The 21124-nt window shown below is 43.1% G+C and overlaps 1 protein-coding gene across 1 annotated transcript in view; it reads left to right on the forward strand.

Annotated features, from left to right (window-relative positions):
- RSPH14 (radial spoke head 14 homolog) overlaps window positions 1-11104 on the forward strand; it is a 189119-nt gene extending 178015 nt beyond the window's left edge. Inside the window, exons 4-6 of the mRNA XM_039505862.1 lie at window positions 5032-5257; window positions 9584-9720; window positions 10825-11104. Coding sequence (XP_039361796.1) covers window positions 5032-5257; window positions 9584-9720; window positions 10825-11063 — 602 coding nt within the window. The 3' untranslated portion in view covers window positions 11064-11104. The remainder of the gene's footprint in view (window positions 1-5031; window positions 5258-9583; window positions 9721-10824) is intronic.
- The last annotated feature ends 10020 nt before the right edge of the window (window positions 11105-21124 follow it).

The raw sequence follows: 21124 nt of genomic DNA on the forward strand, positions 1-21124 counted from the left end.
GAGGAGCACAGAGAGGATCGCTGCTTTACAAACTGGCCTGCAGAAAGGAAATACTGGAGGAGCACTGAGCTACTGCATACATTTAATCTATGCTGCTAGTCAGACAACTGCCCTGAAAATAGGTTGCTCCTAATCTAGAATGCTGGTGATTTCATAAACGTGATGTTGCAGTTATGGATAAAGCTTATATCTCTAAAGGACACAAAAAAGAGATGCTGATAAGTTTGAGACTTATTACGGATGCATGTTTATGCTTCCAGCAGCTAGTGGCCTTCTGTGATGGACATTCTCAGCTACTATGTGCTGGACATGGCTGCTGTGCTGACTGTGGCAGTTTAAAAGTTGTATCAGATCCGGTTCTGTTTCCTCTGAGTTTTCTGTCCTTCACTACAATGAGATACTCTATTGAGGACTGCAAGTAAATATCTAGAAATCTCAACTCGATACCTCATGTTAACAAACGACATGTAATATAGAAATCTGTGTTGAGATAAAGCCAATTTCTGTAACTACAGTGTTGCACACTGTACAATATTTACTAACCAGAGCTTTTCAAACATTTGCTTCTCATTAAAAAGGACACTTTTAAAGTGGCTTTGATTTTAAAAAAGATATTTGTAATCAATAATGTAGTGTAATTGCTTAAGGAATTAAAAAAACCCTGTTATTTGTAAGTGTGTGTCCCTTGCAAAATTTCATAAAACACTTAAAACTTTGTCCTCCAGCCTGATTGAGAGAACACAATGAAATGGCAACTCCGCTTTGTCCATTTTTTTAAAAATGACAGGAAAGAAGAGGATAGAACTAGCCAGAGGGTTGTGAGAGGGAGAAGATGAGTGTGGAAATAAGAGGCATTTTTCCCTTGGGCCACATTTTCAAGTTCTCAGGGGAAAATGGATCAATACTAAAGTTAACTACAAAATTGCAATGACAGCAAGTTACATTTTATACCACTTTCACATAGCCTTAGATGTCCCTGTGATGTGCCCAGGGTACAATCCAGACTAATGAGTGGCTTGTATCAACCCTGCCCTTTACAATCCTTTGCTGCTGTAACCTCCAGTCTAGACTGCTCAGGATCAGCCTCCAGCATGCAAGTCACTCCTAGCTATGTCTGCATGTGCTGCAGCCAGCCAGCCACACCTTGGCTCTTACCAGCATTGGTTATGCTGCAGGGTGACTCCCAACACACTCACAGTCTTAGATTTCCCACTAGAAATGTATGCCTGGTGAACAATATAAATTCATATAAAATCTTCATTTAACAGAAATAATACACACACACTTTTACTCCATATGGAGTTTCCCAAACATTTCCATTTAAACACACTGGATTAGATAAAACAATATAACAAGTTTATTAACTACAAGAGAGAGCTTGAGTGAGTACAAGTAATGAGGCATAAAAGTAAAAAATGGTTACAAGAAAAATAAAGATAAAACACAACTGGTGCCTAACTTAAACTATATTAAATTCAAAGCAAAATTTCTCACCACGTGCTTTCAGCAGTCTTACTGAACAACTTCTTAGATCAGGACCCCGTCTCTAGTTCAAAGGCTGCTTTCTTTGTCCCTTCTGGTGCAGTGAATCGAAAAGCAGAGAGAGAGAGAGAGGAGGGGGTCCCTTGGGGTGTTTGACCCTCCTTTTTACAGTGTCAATCCCCCTCTTGGAAAACATTTCCAGATGAGATTCAGGAAACAGTTTATAGGGAAGGATGTTCCCTGCTGCTTTTCCTCACCTTTGGGGCGTCTTTTGTTTCCCTTCCTGCTTGATGACTTTGCCAACCTCCGTTTGGAACATGTGTTACCACCACCATACACTATAATCTTATTTCACATACAGTGTTGCCACACACATTCTATCAGGACAATAATGACCAGCAAGTTATGTGTTTTCAAATTATATGTCACAAGCATACTTTGTACAAAGATTATTACAATAGTGTGTAGGGTGTGGATATAGGGGTGCATTCTGTCACAAACCTTAAGTGTTACTATTCATGGAACTTGCTGTGATTCCTCAACTCAATCATTGTTTCTTGTTACAGTCCAGCCAGCAGCCTCTTTCAGCAGATTGTAGGTTCTTTTAGGGAGAGACCCTGTGTTCCTACTTTGTTTGTCAAGCACCAAGCCCAATATTGGCACTATGTAAGATGCTCTGTACAACTCTAGCCAACTCATTGTAACAGAAGGAGACAAGATGGCTGGGTGTGACACACATTTTTGCACTCAGAGCCTCAACAGCAAGGGCCTCCACCAATGGTAAGACATGAAGAGGAAAAATGCAGTTGATTAAAGATGACTGAGGCAAAGAAGATCAATAAACATTAACTAGCAGAAAAACTCAAAAGCCAATGAAAATGGGGCAAACAGTCAACTAGATCAATGCTACATGAAAAGATGTGAGGTGAAGGATGCAAACACAGAGACATGGGCCATTAATTTTGATATGCAGCAAAAGACACATGTATGGGTGCAGGAAGAGAAATGGTAGTGGAGATAGCAAGAGTGCTAGGCTAGCATTCAAGAAGGAAGGCGTGAGAAAGACAGAAACAGGAGAGAAAAGATGCTGGGATAGCATGAGGCAGAAAGAGATGCTTGGCAAATATTTGGCAAAAAGGGATTAAAAAGAGTTGATGAATGGACAAACACAAACAGAAAATAGACATGAGAGAAAAAGAGTTAAGAGAAAAGTAATAACACAAGGAAAATGAAAGCGAGTGGTTGCTTGTCTTGGCTTATATCAGAGATGAGTGTGCTATCTGAGAAGCATATTTGTCTTATGAAATATTAATGCCTAGATTGTGACCCTTGCCTGAGGAACAGCATATGGCTGTGGATGAAAACTACACACCAGGCCTGGAAGCAGGAGGAATGTAGAGCTTTTAACTTCCATTCCTCACTATTTTTATTTATTTTTACATTTGCATTCAGCATGCCATCTTATCAGGGAAGAATAAAATTACTTTAAAGGTCAAGTTGGCCAAATGTGCTTTCTGTTTGAAAATATCGCAGAGTAGCTATCGCAGCAGCTCTACAGGAAGTAGATGGATGCTGTAGGAACCATCTGCTTGCAGGTCAAATCCTCCTCTGACATTGAACCCCCCAATTTTGCACATACAATTATTTGCACGGCAGACCTACATTTGCAAATAGTAGGAAATTTTTGGCTATCCTAGTCTCACGTGCCAGTGGGCTTATGGGGAGATTTTCCTCATCAACAACTATGGGAGCAGTTTTAAAGGCTGGTTTTTGAAAATTTCTCTCTCACTACACAACTTACTTCCAAAGACCTTCAAAACATGTGGAGGCAGATTCTTGGGATCAGACCAGTGGGGGAAATATGGGTAGGTCAGCCCCAGGTTATAATTTAGGCTGCTCTCAGTTATTCCTGCAGGATCAGTTCTCTAGGGACCATGCTGCCAGCCAGGGGTTCTTGGCACACAAAGCAGTCCCTGCTATATCCCTACTGTTTTCCAGTCCCCCTCCCCCCCAACACAGCGCTATGAGAAAGGAGCCAAAAGTCAGTGAGAGTCAGTGATACAGACTTTTTTCCTTCATGAGGAGAATCTCTAGCTGGCCCATTAGAGAAACCTTTTGTTCCATCAAAGCAACATAAATAGGATGGAACATGGGGCCAGAATCTGGTCATGAGTTTTTCTCCTCACGCCTGAAAAAGAAAGAGAAAATTGATTGAAGAAAGGAAAATGGAAATCATGCTTAATTACAATATCATGCCTTGGCAACATGACTCCCCAGTGCAGTCACACTGATCTATGGCATTACAGAAGGCATGTATATGCTCTCCCTACATCACTGTCCTGTCATAATACAGTGCTTAGCTTAAAACATCACTTATTTGTAGCCTTCAACATAATTTTTGTGATTCCAATGTTCATTTTTTTCCAACTTGATGGTTTTTGTACTCAACTGGCTTCCAAATGTAGCAAAGGTAGCAAAAGCTTTAATAACATCACTGTCACGGCTTCTTCTGCATTAGGAGAGTAAAGCCCAGCAAGCTAATGACATTTGAAATTACTCAATGTCAGCAGGACCTCAGAAGTAGAGTAGAGGTTATTCTGTTCTATACATCAATAAAGGGCCATACTCTTAGGTTTGAACTCAGGGAATTTTCCTCATGGGTTACCAAAAGGTAATTGAAATCCTTTTCTAGCTGTACTTGGGGGAAAGAGCCCTTTATCCCTGAATAAGAAGATTGGTTTTAAGTAGCCTTGTTGCTTCTCATACACTGAACTTCCTTGTTCAACTACATATGAATCAATTCAAATGGAGCCACTTTTCTCTTAGTAACCAAAGAATTGTCTTAGCAACCAGACGCTGAGGATTTTGTTTTCACATAGTTACTGGTGGACAATGTGTTCTCTTCTGCTTTCACTTTTCCATGGCAATGCTGTTTCAACGTTGGCTTGGTATTGTCTAAGAAATGGAACACTTAAGAGTAAGCCACTCAGCCCTCACAGAGAACTGGCTTGCTGGGCAGATCACAGCTGTGCTGTAGCCCAGCAAGATTATTCTTTCTAGGAAATAGTGAAGTGCTGACTGCTGGGAAGCTCAAAGCCCCCTGTTTCTCCCAGTATAAATTATTGCAAAGAATGGTGTAAGGGAACATCAGAGCAACTGTAACTTGAGCCTCACCTGGGTTGAAATCATTGTAGAAACAGGCATGAGCTGTGGCAGTAGATAATTTGTTGCCTCTCTTAAAAAATGACACTGGACCAAATAAGGTTGAAGGGAATGACACTGCAAGAGAATACATTTGAGAAAACAATAAACTCCTTACAGTTTGCAAATAGAGGTGAAATTTGCCAAATAAATCCTGGGGAAATGTTGGAGGAGTGCTGGTAAAGTGTCCACAGTTACAATAGTCTCCATCTCTCTCAAAATCACACTATTGTGGGGCCAGAAATAGCTGGGTCATTTTAATTGTGGTAGCAAATTTCAAAATGTTGATTGAAGCATTAAATGCCTTAGCACTTTCAGTCCAAGTTTCCTTTCTATCTCTGCGTGCAGGTGCTGCTGGCATAGTGGAAACCAATTTGATTTCTTCACTTGTTCTTAAACTGAAAACTGAGCTGGATGAAATCCAAGAGTTGATACTGGACACACTCTCTGGCTGCTTGTGTGTAGAGGCTTTTGAAGCTCTAGCAACAGGCGCTGTTCCCATTCTGAAGGAAAAGCTCACTCATCCATCAGTGGCCATCAGGAGCAAAGCTGCCCGTGCCCTTTTGGGAATTAGGTAAGGGAAAGAAAGGACTATGCACATGGGTTGTTCCAAGACAGTATCTGTCTACTGATTGAGTCCTAGGCACTAGTTTGCGGTTGTACCACCTTACACTTTAAACTTGTCACATCTCACTTTGCAAAGTAACATCAGGCTAGATGTGTACATGGACTTCGCTGCTCTGGTGTTGGCGATTCAGTAGATGGCACTATTCCCTCCCACCCCTGCCACTCATGTTAGTAGTGAGCTAATGCCCCTGCATGGTGCTAAGCAGTGCAGCACTGCTGGAAGTACCATTTTGTGTATGAGATAGAATAGAACCAAAATCCTGATAATTTGTTATCACTAGATCAATCCCATAACAACTTTTTGCAAGAGGAGGAATGTTAGAATAAACTAATTATTTTTTGCCTACCTAAATTTTCAGTTGGCTACAGCATTCTTCATCTCCTGTTATAAACTTTGTGTCATATTTGTTACTATGTTCAGTTTAGGGTGACCAGATGACAAACATGAAATATCGGGACGCGGGGGGGGAGCAAAAAAAAAAAAAAAGCCAGAGCACCCCCTGCCGGCAGTGGCACAGCCCCGTCTCCACCCAACTCTCGGCTCTGACCCCCGATACACTCCCAGCTCCCCCATCCCCTCGCTCCTGGGCCCAGCCTGGACTCCGAGCTGTGCAGCCGAGCCACGCTCCGGGCCCCTCTTGCAGCTCCCGGCCCAGCCGCTCCTGGGCTTCATTGCACCAGCCCCACAGCAGAGGCTGCTCCACTCTGTCCCGTCCGGGACACTCGCCCCGGGCAGCCCTGCTCCGGCTGCAGGGAGCTTGGGGACCCCCCCGGACAGGGGGCGAACCAGGCAGCCGGGCCCGGCCCCTCCTGGCAGGAGCGTGTCCGCCCCACGCGTGTCTCCACCCAGGCCTTGCCTGCTCTGCAGTGCCCTGCAGGCTGCAGGGCTGGAGCAGCCTCCGTGCTGCGCTCCCAGCCCTGGCCATGGCCCGTGTGCAAACCTGGGAGGGAGGAGGAATGCGGCGTGCTTGGGGAAGAGGCGGGGCCAGGGCGGGGAGTTGGGGAGGGATCCAATGGGGCAGTGAGGGGCGGGGTTGGAGCGGGTCCAGGGCAGGGATTTGGGGCGGGGTCCAATGGGGGAGGTGGGGGATGGTCGGGGGAAGTGGGGGGTGAAAGCCCCTCCGGGCTCCGTCTATGCACCAGATCGGAGGGCAAAATTGCTGGTTTGTCCAGTGTCCCAACCGAACATCGGTCGGGACGCGGGACAAACAAGCAAATATCGGGACAGTCACGATAAAATCGGGACGTCTGGTCACCCTAGTTCAGTTAAATAGTTGCTATATTTTATCCTAGAGTGGCTGCATTTCCCCGTGTATACTTTGTATATCAGTTAGTTAAGTCGGTAAAGCATTTCACACTCTTTGGAGTAAAATAGACAATATAAATGCAAGTTGTTAATAGAACCATGCAGTATGGTGAAGGATAACATATTTGGTCACTATGATGTAATACAGTTCAATATAATAATCTTCCATGGAAATGGCATCATTGTTTATGAAAACTACCATGCTAAGTTCAGCCCAAACACATGCTGAATTGGGAGCTACAATATGGCAGAGCCTCTTAAAGAAATGAGATCTGTGCACTCAGAACCATTCTGTGGCTCTTTATTTAAGTCTTAAATTCATCATTCACAGAGTACAGGTCTGTCTCATCTTACGCTGGGGTTTCATTCCACAGTCAGCGCGTAAAGCAAAAATCGCATATAGTCAAAATTACATTGAGTGTAATGGCAGGCGGAATCGCCCGCACTACAGAAACAATATTTAAATTGTTATTTTATTTTTTTCTTTGTTGTTTTTTCTTGTTTTTGCCGACCGCGTAAAGCTGAAATCGTGCGTGTTAAATGCGCCTAAGCTGCGCCAGACCTGTACACCAATAAGAGTTTTTAGTGAGTCAAACCCAAGAGTTCAACTACAAGCCTGCATCAAGGCAAGGACCTTGTATTTTATGTTATTTGTGAGGCACCACATTTAACATTTAGAGTATTAGATAATATGAACACTTGGCTTCTGCCTTTTAAAGGCAAATGGCTATGGAAATATAGGCACCCAACCCCAGTATTATCACCAAAAGACCTCAAAATGAGCTATACTACTATATAGCATCATAGGACTGGAAGGGACCTTGAGAGGTCATCTAGTCCAATCCCCTGCACTCATGGCAGGACTAAGTATTATCTAGATCATCCCTGACAGATGTTTGTCCAACCTGCTCTTACAAATCTCCAATGATGGAGATTCCACAACCTTCCTAGGCAATTTATCCCAGTGCTTCACCACCCTGACCGGAAGTTTTTCCTAATGTCCAACCTAAAAGGCCCTTTTTGCAATTTAAGCCCACTGCTTCTTGTCCTGTCCTCAGAGGTTAATGAGAATTCTTTTTCTCCCTCCTCCTTGTAACAACCTTTTATGTACTTAAACTGTTATGCCCCCTCCCCACCCCCAGACTTCTCTTCTCCAGACCCAATGTTTTCAATCTCCCCTTATAGGTCATGTTTTCTAGAACTGTAATAATTTTTGTTGCTTTCTCCAATCTGTCCACATCTTTCCTGAAATGTGGCACCCAGAACTGGACACAATACTCCAGTTGAGGCCTAATCAGCGCAGAGTAAAGCTGAAGCATTACTTCTCCTGTCTTGCATACAACATTCCTGCTAATACATCCCAGATTGATGTTGCTTTTTTTCCCCCCAATAGTGTTACACTGTTCACTCATATTTAGCTTGTGATCCACTATGACCCCCAGATCCCTGTCCACAGTACTACATCCTAGGCAGTCATTTCCCATTTTGTATGTGTGCAACCAATTGTTTCTTCCTAAGTGAAGTACTTTGCATTTATTGTTATTGAATTTCATCCTATTTACTTCAGACCATTTCTCGAGATCATTTTCAATTTTAATCCTGACAAAGCACTTGCAACCCCGTCTTCAAACTTTATAAGTGTACTCTCTATGCCATTCTTTAAATCACTGATGAAGATATTGAACAGAACTGGACCCAGAACTGATCCTTGAGGAACCCACTTGATATGCCCTTCTAGCTTGACTGTGAACCACTGATAATTACTCTCTGGGAGCAGTTTTCCAACCAGTTATGCACCCATCTAATAGTAGCTCCATCTAGGTTGCATTTCCCTAGTTTGTTTATGAGAAGGTCATGCGACACAGTATCAAAAGCTTCACTAACATCAAGATACACCACATCTACGGCTTCCCCCCCCCATCCACAAGGCTTGTTACCCTGTCAAAGAAAGCTATCAGGTTGGTTTGACATGATTTGTTCTTGACAAATCCATGCTGACTGTTACTTATCACCTTATTATCTTCTAGATATTTACACATTGATTGCCTAATTATGTGCTCCATTATCTTTCCGGGTACAGAAGTTAAGCTGACTGGTCTGTAATTCTCCGGGTTGTCCTTATTTCCCTTTTTATAGATGGGCACTCTATTTGCCCTTTTCCAGTCTTCTGGAATCTTTCCCGTCTTCCATGACTTTTCAAAGATAATTGCTAATGGCTCAGATATCTCCTCAGACAGCTCCTTGAGTATTTCAGGATGCATTTCATCAGGCCCTGGTGACGTATTTTAGCCTCTGATCCTTCTCATTTTCACTGGCATTTACTATGTTAGATGTCCAATCACTGCCAACCTTTTTGGTGAAAACTGAAACAAAAATGTCATTTAACACTTGTGCCATTTCCACATTTTCTGTTATTGTTCCCCCCCCACCATTGCATAACGGGCCTACTCTGTCTTTGGTCTTCCTTTTGCTTCTAATATATACGTAGAATGTTTTCTTGTTACCCTTTATGCCTCTAGCTCGTTTAATCTTGTTTTGTGCCTTGGCCTTCCTAATTTTGTCCCTACTTACTTGTGTAATTTGTTTATATTCACCCTTTGTAATTTGACTTAATTTTCACTTTATGTCGGACTCTTTTTTGAGTTTCAGATCACTGAAGCTTTCCTGCTTAAGCCAGGGTGGTCTCTTGCCATACTTCCTATCTTTCCTATGCATTGAGCATGTAGTTTCAACAGTAACCACTCTGCCACAAACTGACCTCTCCCTTGTCCGATTTGTAACTCTGGCATGGGAGTTTAAAGTGCCCGCTAACATTCAGAATAATCTGGCTCCAAACAGAACAGAAGAGAATTCTGCATCAGCATTCTTGTCATGAAATGAAGGGAGGAAATGGTAGGAGGCTGTAGTCAGTTGTACTGATTGTTGACATAGGTTCAAGAAAGCACGTTAACCTTCTCTCTTCCTCAGTGTCCCTCTGGAAGGAAAAAATATTGTGTGGAATGAAGAGGTTATCCCAGTACTGGTCAGCCTGTTGGAGGATTCAGATCCTGAGGTCCGAGCTAATGCAGCAGGAGCACTGATGTATGCCACCATTACGACCCAAGGTGAGAGAAGCAGCTCCTGCTGGGGATACTTCCTGTAAAGCAGAGCATTCCTCATTCCGCTATCAGACTAGTGCCATTTGATCAGCTGGCAGTTTTATTTCATAACTTTCTTAGATACATTAAAAAAATCTAGGTTCAGATAATGCTAAAGTTGTTGCAGAAACTAGCAAAAACAGGACATTTCATTAGGTCTGTCCCTCAGCTACTTTGTTCACCCATAGTGTCTAGGTATTGCAATATAGTTGGTTTGATCACCTCCACTGGCTCAGGGAAATGTATGTCAGACCTACCTGTGCCTGGGGAAGATTCTTTCTGGCAGAGGGCAAGTAATGGTTATAGCACCATCCTCCCTGAAAGGTGTTGCTAGGGAGGGGAGGAAGCCTTAAGTTCAGGTCAGAGTCCCACAACCAGCAACTGCCCTGGGAATGCTTTGAACCTGCAATCCTTAGCTGAGAGCAGGAGTGCCTAAGTTTTCCATTTCTTTCCTGTAGTGTTTAAAAGGTACCGTTTTCCCCACTACCGGGGCGTGGGGGAGTTCTCATCAAAGTCAGATACATGACTTTGAAAACACTAACGGGTAACTTTTCAGTGTGCTGAACGTGTAATTGGACATACAAAAATCCTTAATAACAGTAATTGTGTTTCAATCCTCCTCTGCAAAAGCCCCCCTTGCTCTGGAAGATGACACAGGAGTGGATCTAAGTATTTATTCAGAATGTCTTAGAAAAGAAAAGGCGCTCCTGAGGACATTTGCCCTGAGAAATTTTTTCTTATCATTTGGTGGCTCTTGAGATCTAAGTGATTCTTTTAAGAGTAAAATAAATAAAATGGAAAGTAGAGGGAGTTAACTTAAGTAGTGGGATTGCTCTCTTAAGAATTAAAAAATGGAGGTTTATTGTGGTCTCTAATAGAGATGGGCTGAACCAAAACCCACAGCCATCAGCACTACCAAATATTGAAGTGTTCAAAATGTAGAACCAGAGCTGGAGATAGAGCTAGCTCCCTTTCTAGTGTGTGGTCATGGTTTATTAACAGGTTCAGGCTTAAGTGCTTATTTTATTATATTCAATAACAATTTTTGAAATCCAATTATTTTTTGCTCAGGGAAATATGCAGCCCTTAGTGCAGATGCCATTCCACCTTTACTGAAGCTGATTGATGATGAAACCAGCAAAGTACGCTTGAATGCAATCAAAACCCTGACCATGCTGTCTGAGGCACCTGAGGGTCGCAAGACACTACTGAACCATGTGGACCTCTTTCGAGGGCAGCTGAATGACTCCAGTGAGGCTGTAAGCAGAGCAGCAAAAATTGCCATCAAAGTCATTGAGTGGAAACCTTAAACCCAGGGCATCATAAAGCAATAAAATATCAGCAAAACCCCTGCACATTGTGTGACCCAGACTTTTTCTTAAATGTTCTGTATTAAATCCCTACCTGTTCTAGCATATGAAGAGTTTTACTTCACCTACAACTGCTCCTCAGTATTTCTGCATGTAGAAATCTATAGGGAACAGTGTGGTCTTGGGGTTAGAATAGGGCACAGGGAGTCCCTGAAATATTTACTTTATTACTCCAGCATGGCCATTCTGTGCAACTATCTTTTACCTGTGATAAGTGAAGGTGCTATAGCTGTGGGTTACATTCCACCTTGTACCTTCTCTGTCCTTCTACAAGGCACCAAACTGAATTGCATGCAATGTTGCCATCCCTCAAATTGGAAACAAGCATTCTAGCATTTGAAACCTTCTCAGGGGTTCATTTTTCCTAGAGCTCAGTAGCATTTTGTAAAAGAGACCAACCCCTCATTCCCTCTCATTGAGCTGCTTGGCATAAGCCAAAGAGAAGCAACCTATCTTGGAGCACCCTAACATTCCCTGAAAGATGTCACACCTTCAGAGCCCCCTAGCATCTTCTGCAGGGACTGCCCAATCCTGGAGCTCTTTGACTGCTTATGCTTCTTCAGGTGATTTTTCTGTGACAACTCTTAAGTGGAGACTACCACCCACTATGGCAATATGCATCTTCTGAAGGCTCCATGCCTTCCATTATCTCCATGATGTTCTTTGATGAAGCCTAACTCTGTCTTGATAGTTCAGTCCATTTTCTGAAGAGGGGAAGGAGGGCAGGTTACATAGATACACCTAATTGGACATTATTCAGCTGATAAAGCCCAACTTTTCAGTACAAACATTACAGATGGTCCAGAATAAACCCTCCAGAACCAAACTCACTTCACACTTTTGGAGGGAGGAGCACCACAATCCAGATCCAATCCAAATTTTGTAGCTAGCCCCATCCTGTGCTTCACAGTGGGCCAGAAGCACTTTCAATACAGGGCACTCCCTGTTAGTACTGTTGGAACCACTGAGAGACCTACAAAAGTTTTTGTGGTGATTGCCGCAGATAAGGGAGATTGAGATTTCCTTACCTGGAAAACTGGCTGCTCACGAGTTGGTCCTACCAGAAGATACAGGCAATTACCACAGCCACCCTTCAGTTCTTTCATTCTCTAGGATTTCAAGTCAATTTAGACAAGTTCATACTGACACCCTTGAAAACCATACAGTTTGTTAGAGCAGACCTGAACTTTACTCACGGCAAGGGCCTTACCTCTGGACTGATTCCTAGCCATGAAGGATCTCATCAGCCAGCTTCATTTCAGCCCTCCTCCTACAGCCTGATCTGCTTGGTTCATAGATGGCATACATGATGGCATTCTCCTGTGTCACTCCTGTATCTGTGATGTCTTCATATCCGGTTATCGACAATCTATGCCCCAAGCAGGAGCTCTCGAGACAAGAAGCTCTCTCTTCCTCAAGACATACTGGCATTGCTCACATGGTGGGAAAAGAAAGAGACAGTATGTGTGGGGGTCTCTTTTGTTCCCGTACCACCTACAAAGACTTATCACAGATGCCTCCCCTACTTGCTTGGGGGTATCTCGATGGCCAGACAGCCTAAGGCTCCTGGTCCCCACAGGAATCCAGACAACATATCAACCTTAGGCTTTGAGCTGTTCTCAAAGCATGCAAGACATTCCTGCCCATCTATGCCCCATATTCTTCATAGAAATATTGTTATAATATGATTATAGCATATCTAAGATGTATTTTTTGCAAGATGGGTCTTGTGAGATACCATTGGAAAGGTTATGATTTACTGAATATGGTTATCCTATTTGTAAGCATGTATCATTTTTGTATCTAAAGTTAGGAATATTGACTATACATCTGTACTACAAAAGTGTTTGCACCTGGGGAACACCCACCAAACAGAATGCAATCAGTCTGGCTGATTAGCTGGGGACCAGTCAATGGACCATTAGGGAGAACAATAGATCTTTGAAGATGCTAATCTCTTACCTTCCTGGGATGCTATAAATAGTCTTTGACTCATGTATGCTTTGACACGACAGGGTCATGTGATCATGTCACCTGGTACTGGACTCCATGATAGAATACCAGTATTTTTCCATGTGGGGGATGGATCACACTGTAAAATCAAAGGATTCCAGCCATATGTAAAACCTGTTTAAGGCAGGGGAGTGACATAATGAGCATTCGTTCTTCACTGAATCCCCGCCCAGGATGACTGCTGTGAACATCTAAGAACCAAAGACAAGGCTGGGGGGGAAGAGCTGAGCCCAGGGTGGAGAGAGAATTACCTGGAATTTTAAGCTGCAAGAAAGAGCAGTTTGCCTGCAAAAACCTCTGCAATCTGTCTAAAACAACATTTAGGGTGAGAAATTACTACTTGTAACCAGTTTCTTTAGTATTAAGCTTAGCTTGCATGTTTGTTTCATTTGCTGGGTAATCTGCTTTGATCTGTTTGCTAACCCTTATAGTCACTTGAAATCTATTTTTGTAGTTAATAAACTTGTTTTTGTTTTCTCTGAAACCAGTTTGTGGAATTCATAAGTGGGGGACAAAAAGCTGAGCAGATCTTCCTCCACACTGAGGGAGGGGGCGAATGTCATGACCGTATGCTGTACAGGTCTCTGTGCAGCGCAAGACGATACAATTTTGGGTTTACACTACAGAGGGGGTGTGCACTGGAGTGCTGGGCAATTCCCTAGCTGACGCCTACCCATGCAGAGCTGATTCCAGTCTCTGTGTCTTTCTGCAGCTGGGGGTGTCCCTACCTGTGTGTGCTGGAGGAGACTTGAGGGCCTGGCTCGGCAGGACAGTGTAAGGGAGCCCAGGCTGGTGGAACAGGCGGGCTCAGTGGTACGTCAGTACATCAGGTGGCACCTCGGAAGGTGGGGGGGTAACCCATCACACCATCATTGTATTCATACTTGTCCATGTCAGGTCAGTCAACATGACCACCATCTACTGTATAAACAAGCAGGGAGGAGTGAGATTTCCCACTTTGTCTGAAGACATAATCTGCCTTTGGAACCAGTGCATCGGATCACCCTCTCAGCTGTACACATCCCAGGGCTAACGAATTTATGGACAGACGGCCTCAGCAGGCATTTCCGCATGGATCGCAAATGGGAACTTCACCCAGCAATAGGGCATCTCATCTTGGGATCTCTTCAATCCACCACAACAAAAAGTGTTCAGTTTATTGTTCCTGGACTACCAAAGGCTTCAACCTCAGAGGGGGCACATTCCAGGTACAGTTGTCAAAACCGCTCATATGTGCCATGCCTCCCATCCCTTCTGCTTCCTCAGGTTCTCAGGAAGATCAAACTTGACAGAGTAACAGTGATCCTCATAGCACCCTAGTGGCCAAGGCAGTTTTGGTTCACCACCATACAACTACTAGTCTTTTGCCCATGCATCCTCCTGCAGCCATTTCAGGGGCTACTGTCCCGGAATGAGGGCAGGGTGAGCCAACTCAATTCAGCATCTCTACTTTTGACAGTGAGACTTTTCGATGGCTAGTGAGCCTAGCGCGAGCCTGCTCTGTGGGAGTTTAAGCCATTCTCCAGAACAGCAGGAGAGCCACTTCACAAAAATGCTACTTTGCGAAATGGAAACGATTCTCCTATTGGTGCCTGTAGCATCGCTTATGTGCACAGGCATCAGCTATCACTCTTGTACCGCCATTTCTTCTCTCGCTAAAGATGTCTGGTTTGGCAGCTATTGGCACTTTCCACTCCCTGGTGAAAGGCTGTTTTGTTTTTACTCATCCCATTACTGCAAAGTTCCTAAAGGGCATCATAAGGACATTTTCTCCAGTTTTGAAACCAGTCCCTGCCTGGGACCTCAACCTCATCCTTTCTGCCCTCATGGGACAACCTTTTGAACCTTTAGCTTCTTGTTCCATCCTGCCACCTGTCCTTCAAAGTTGCCTTTCTGATGGCTATTACCTCTTCCAGAAGGATAGGGGAACTTGGACCCCTTAAGGCAGACCCACTTTATACTATTTTTCACAAGGACAAAGTTTCTTTACACCTACATCCTAAGTTCATACCTAAGGTGCCATCTGAATTTTACCTTAACCAATCTGAATACCTCTGCTGTGTCATCATGAAAGCCCCTCCTCCTCAAACTGTCAGGGCCCATTCTATGAAAGCTCAAGCTGCATCTGTAGCTTCCTTACAGGGAATTCCCCTCTCAAAGACATGCAGAGCAGTCACTTGGAACTCCCTACACATTCACCAGGCATGATGCTCTGGTCCAAGCTTTGGCCACAGATGCATCCTTGCTCGGTGATCCCCGATTCTGTGGTACAGCATACTTCCTCGCACCGCCACCTCAATGAGCAGTGCTTGGGAGTCACCCACAATAAATAACTGTAAGGACCATCACTTCAAGAAGAAAGGAAGATTACTCATCTTAGAGTAGCTGCAGGTCTTTGAGATGTGTGGTTCCAATTGTATTCACAACCCACCCTCCTTCTGTAGAGTCAGAACTGGGGTGCAGTCAGTCTGCGCTGCCCTTTATGCCCTCACATGGAAGCACAATGCACAGGGCACAGGCATGGACCAACAGACACTGCTATTAAAGAATTTCCAATCCTGGGCACACAGAGCATGTGTGCACCTACAATTAATAGCCATAGGGACCACACATCTTAAAACTGCAATTACTATAAGGTGAGAGTAACCTTCCTATTTTCCTGCAATAGGAAAAATTGATCCCTACATGATCCATTCTTTCCCTCTTTCAGTACGAGTTCCTTTCCCTTCCTTATCTTAGCTGAACAAGCAGTAACCAATTACCATTAAAAGCATTTCCTTTAAACTTCCTGAACAGCCCTGTCTATACTTGGAAACTGCCCCATTACTGACAATTGACAGAGACTTGATGGGACATGCATTCTGTAAAGATGCCAAAAGCCATCTTGTCCAGTCTGCACTAGTAGTTAAATAATTTTCAGCACAGTTTCAAGGGGTTCCATTGCTAACAGCAGCAGTCAGCAATAGAGCATTTTCCCACTTTAGACAGAACTTAAGATGAGAACATACCAGGAATGCAGGATAAGGATAGAGCTAAATCAATCTATCCCATAAAAACACAGGAATTACCATACCACTTTAAAACAATGGTCCATCTAAGTCAGTGGTACATACCAGATGCATCAGCGGAAGGTGTAAACCTTCATTGTGGACAATTATGCAATAACTTCCAACGGGCAAATTTTCTGCCTAACCCCAGAGAGTTAATGGTTGGCATATGCCCTGAAGCACAAAAGTTTTATATCCCTTACATATTTTAACCTAGTTAATTTACCTGTGGATATACATTCTTTTCCTAATAAATAGCTATTGAATTTTGTAATGCTACTAAGCTCTTTACTCTATATTTAATATATTCTGGGAGTGAGTTCCACAGGTTGGTTATGCATTGTTTTTGTTACTCTTTCAGCACCCTACGGAACAATATTTGCCCAAGCATGAGTGGAAGGACTAGACATTATGATCTATCATTTGAGTGTAAAAAACAAACAAACAATCAAATCAGTTAGTTTTTTTTCCTCAAAAAAAGACGCCACAACAACAAAACCCCTCAAAGGTTGAAAAAAAAAAAGTTGAAATTACTTTTATAAATGAATGGATGAAATAAACAGTATAGTGAATTGAAGAGGATAATTCCCTACTTTGGAAGAAATTCTTCCCTGAATTTTCCTTGTACTAATTCACCACTTTTAAAAAAATCTTCCTCTTCACAGAAATGAAAATAACATAATATTTACCTGAGCAGCTTTGAGTAAAAATGCTGCCAAGCAACGCAAATATTGACTTAAGGAAACAAAATTTGTGAACTCTGGACTCCATTGGTTCCTGTTTTAAAAGCTGAGGGATAGTTGTTAAAGAACAGAAAAGAGAGTTAGGGATCAGCTTACTCACTACAGAACCAAGGTGGGTCACTCCAGAAATGCTACAACTATGTCTGTCCTGGCAATTGCCAGTCCTTACTTTCAAAAGCGGATGGAGAAATTTAAGTGAACAAGCAGAACAGAGTCTAATAGAGAATGCCCAAGTGGGGATGGATCACTGTACAGTCTGCTGAGAGTTGTTTTTGCCTTGACTCAAATGGTCTCACTCGTTCATGGTGTTTTTCAGTTAGTTACAAATTGTAGCAAAAAGGAAGATGCATTATCCACAAGAAGGGCTCATTTGCCAAAGCTTCTCATCTGCTACAGCAGCCCAGAGCTGCCATGTGAGCAGCTTCAGTGCCGATCCAGGGGGTAGCCCTCTCTCAGCCACTATAGAAGCAATCAAAGGGATTTGAATTTGCAGCTTGACCAAAGGGAATTTCTTATTCTCTTATAAAGATATCTGAGTCAACTGGAAATGGTTTCTCTGCCTGGGATCCTGGCTGAACTGCTGTGTGCTCTGTAAAGCACTTCACAAACTCATGGAACATACATGTAATAAATAATTATAATACCTGAGTGCCCAGTTCACGAAGAGAAAGCCAAGCTTAATAACCAGGGAGCTTTGCAATAAATATCAAGGGGCTTGTCAGGGGTTCACCTCTCATTGCTGGGCTGGTGCCTCTTACTGGTCACTTTGGGGATTAGCTCAAAGCCGATGCCTATGTCCACAGTTTGCACACCGTCACTTTGCCTCTCTGTCCAGTCTGTGGCTTATCAGCCTCAGGAACCGCCACATCCTCTTCACGACTCAGCCCTCCAGCTAGATCACTCTGTTTCTCCCGCTTCTGGGAGGGGAGTACTACTGTCCAATAGTCCACCCGTTTCCTCGGTGGCAAGTAGGAGGGACCCCAGCCCACCCACTACGAGGGGTTCCAAAACAGAAACCCTATAAATAGCAGCTTCTTGCTGTGACTCTTTACCTTCTCCCAATGCTGCTCCGTCTCCTTCGGCCACTTATCCATGGCCCCAGCACCTTCTTCGCCCTTATCTCAGGGCATTCAGCTACCCAGTGTCAGCAGCCAGCCAAGAGCTCCCTCTTGCTCCCATTGGTCTCTGCTAGCAATTGGCCTGTCCAAAGTGCTGCAGGTCTCTCAGCCTGCTCGAGAGACACTCTCCACTCCTTGATCTCCCAACAACTCACCCTGCGCTGCACTGCAGCTCCTCTTATATGGGCCTGGATTGGCAGCTTCTTGCAGACCTTCTCTAATTGGCTGCACTCCACATAGCTTCTCTATGCTACTTGGAGGACTCACCTCCACTACTCCTTCCTGGAGAAAGGGTATGGTAGGAGTCTGGGGCCTCCCTTAAGTCCTTCCTCTTCCTGTGTGGGGTTGGCACCCCATCACAGGGCTAAAGAGAATACTCATCTCCACATACTGTCATTAGTTGCAGCAGTATCATAACAATGAGAATTCTTCCCGAATGCCATATTTTCCATTGATACATCAAATATAAATAATCAGTTAGTGTATGAAGCAGTAAGATCCCAAGAGTGAGCTTCAAAATGATTGCCTTTCCGCAGTGAGAGGAGGTTTGCTGGTGTCAGGCTTTAAATATTACTTCCAGACAGATGACTTACAAGGGTTGGTGACTTGGTTTCAAGACAACAGAAGTGTTACATTACTAGATGAGAATGTTGATAAAAATGTAAGATCCCTACTCGGGAAACAAGAAGTCCATACTATATAGACCTGGGTCTTAGGCTCAGTTGCACCCCCTGGGTACGTGGATGCATCATCCTTCCTTCCCAAGTACCGCATTGGTACCATTACATCTGCCTGTTTAAAATGAGTGTGCCATTTCAGTCACAACAATTTTTTCTGTACTGGCCATATATTGTTATGTACATATATTAATTGAAAACTCATTTTAAAATGTTAAATTCCACACAGCAGTGATCCTTTGTATGATGCCATTTGCATTATGAGGCTATGTTTGCTGCCAGACTGTGTGTAACAATGGATTAAACTAATTTGCTTTGGTACAGCGCTGCTTGCTGCAGTATACTGCACAGAGTGTGAACTGCACAGACAAACATTTCCAGTAGCAAGGTGGAGCATGCTGCATAATGGTGAAAGTATTAAGCAGCACATATGATGCAAAGAATGCTACAGGAGAATGTATGCTAGTGCAGAAATAATCCCAGTTATTGCAGCACAATGCATCTACCCATTCTAATCTATCTAAGGCATAGTAATTCTTGAGCCCTTGTCACCTTGGTATCTAAGTGCATGGTATCTCATGCTGTAAAATACTGCAGAGGAGCAGTGTGTTGCGATGCACTGCATTGGCACCGTGCAGAAAACTGTGCAATACCACAGGAGACAAAGGAACAAAATACAGGTTTACCTGCAGTATCAGAAAATTCCTCCAGTGCCATCACTGTATTCCTGCCCCTTAAGAGCCTGAATTAGGAGGGACTTTTTAATTTTTCAGTTTAAATTTGTAGTGGCTCATATTGCCTCCCCTACAACTTCATGGTGATCCCTGCATCTCCCTGCAAAAATCAGACCCTCAACCTCAGATGGATATCAGAGTCCCCTCCAGGGTCAGAACCTCCTGTTCAAACTCATGTAGGGCTCTGGGACCCTCAGATAGGGCAAGAAGCAGCTAAATGGGTTACAGAGTAGCAGCCGTGTTAGTCTGTATCCGCAAAAAAAAAACAGGAGTACTTGTGGCACCTTAAAGACTAACAAATTTATTTTAGCATGAGCTTTCGTGAGCTGCAGCTCACTTCTTCGGATGCTCTTAACCAGGATTTGCTGCATTCCTCAGAAAAATATTATAATGCAACATTTTTACAACAGAGGGCACAAAATAATCTCATTTCTTATTAGAGGAACTAACAGAGATGGAAGAACCACGGCTATGCATGAATTATACAGCAGGGCTTCCAAAGTGTTGTGGACACAAGACCAACATTCTGGTGCCAAGAACATTCATCCATGTTAAGGATCACCACTTAGTATGTCTAGTAGGTCAGTTTAAGTGATTTCCTAACCCTTCCTGTTAAAGTGGTGATCATGAAATGAAAGGACAGATTATAATTTAAAAAGATTGCACTGGGGAAATCAGGCCAAAAAGGAATATATATGTAAAGAAGATTTCATACATCGAGAAGTAAAGGGATCTGGAGGTCCTAGTGGACCACGAGCTAAATGTGAGTCAACAGTGTAACACTGTTGCAAAAAAAAGCGAACATCGTTCTAGGATGTATTAGCATGAGTGTTGTAAGCAAGACATGAGCTGTAATTCTTTCGCTCTACTCCGCACTGATTAGGCCTCAACTAAAGTATTGTGTCCAGTTCTGGGACCACATTTCAGGAAGGATGTGGACAAATCAGAGTCCAGAGAAGAGCGACAAAAATGATGAAAGGTCTAGAAAACATGACCTATGAGGGAAAATTGAAAAAACTGGATTTGTTTAGTCTGGAAAAGAGAAGACTGAGAAAAATTGTTTTTCTTAACCTCTGAGGATAGGACAAGAAGCAATGGGCTTAAATTGCAGCAAGGGAGGTTTAGGTTGGACATTAGGAAAAACTTCCTAACTGTCAGGGTGGTTAAGTACTGGAATAAATTGCCTAGGGAGATTGTGCAATCTCCATCATTGGGGATTTTTAAGAGCAGGTTGGAAAAACACCTGTCAGGGATGGTCTAGATAATACTCAGTCCTGCCATGAATGCAGGGGACTGGACTAGATGCCCTCTCGAGATCCCTTCTAGCTCTATGATTCTATGAAATAAAGGATATGTATACATATTGACAGAAGGCCTACAGTAAATTTAAAAGAGAAAGTCCATCATGTACAGAAACTATAGGTGAATGAAATTTAGCAGAGCATTTTCCTGAAACTTAATTGTTTCTGAAACACTAGATTGGAATTTTACCTGTAGGGCTCTTAGTGCTTCTACTCTTCATCCATTAGGAATGTTTAAATTCTGAATTTAACAATTAATCATTTTAATTAATACAAATCTATATTTCACATAAGTTTCTCTGACTCTGTGTAATTAACAAATTTAAGATTTCTCTTTTGAAGAACACAGTGCAATCTCAAAACAACAG

This window comes from Mauremys reevesii, linkage group 18 (genome assembly GCF_016161935.1).
Source record: "Mauremys reevesii isolate NIE-2019 linkage group 18, ASM1616193v1, whole genome shotgun sequence".
Taxonomy (NCBI): Eukaryota; Metazoa; Chordata; order Testudines; family Geoemydidae; genus Mauremys; species Mauremys reevesii.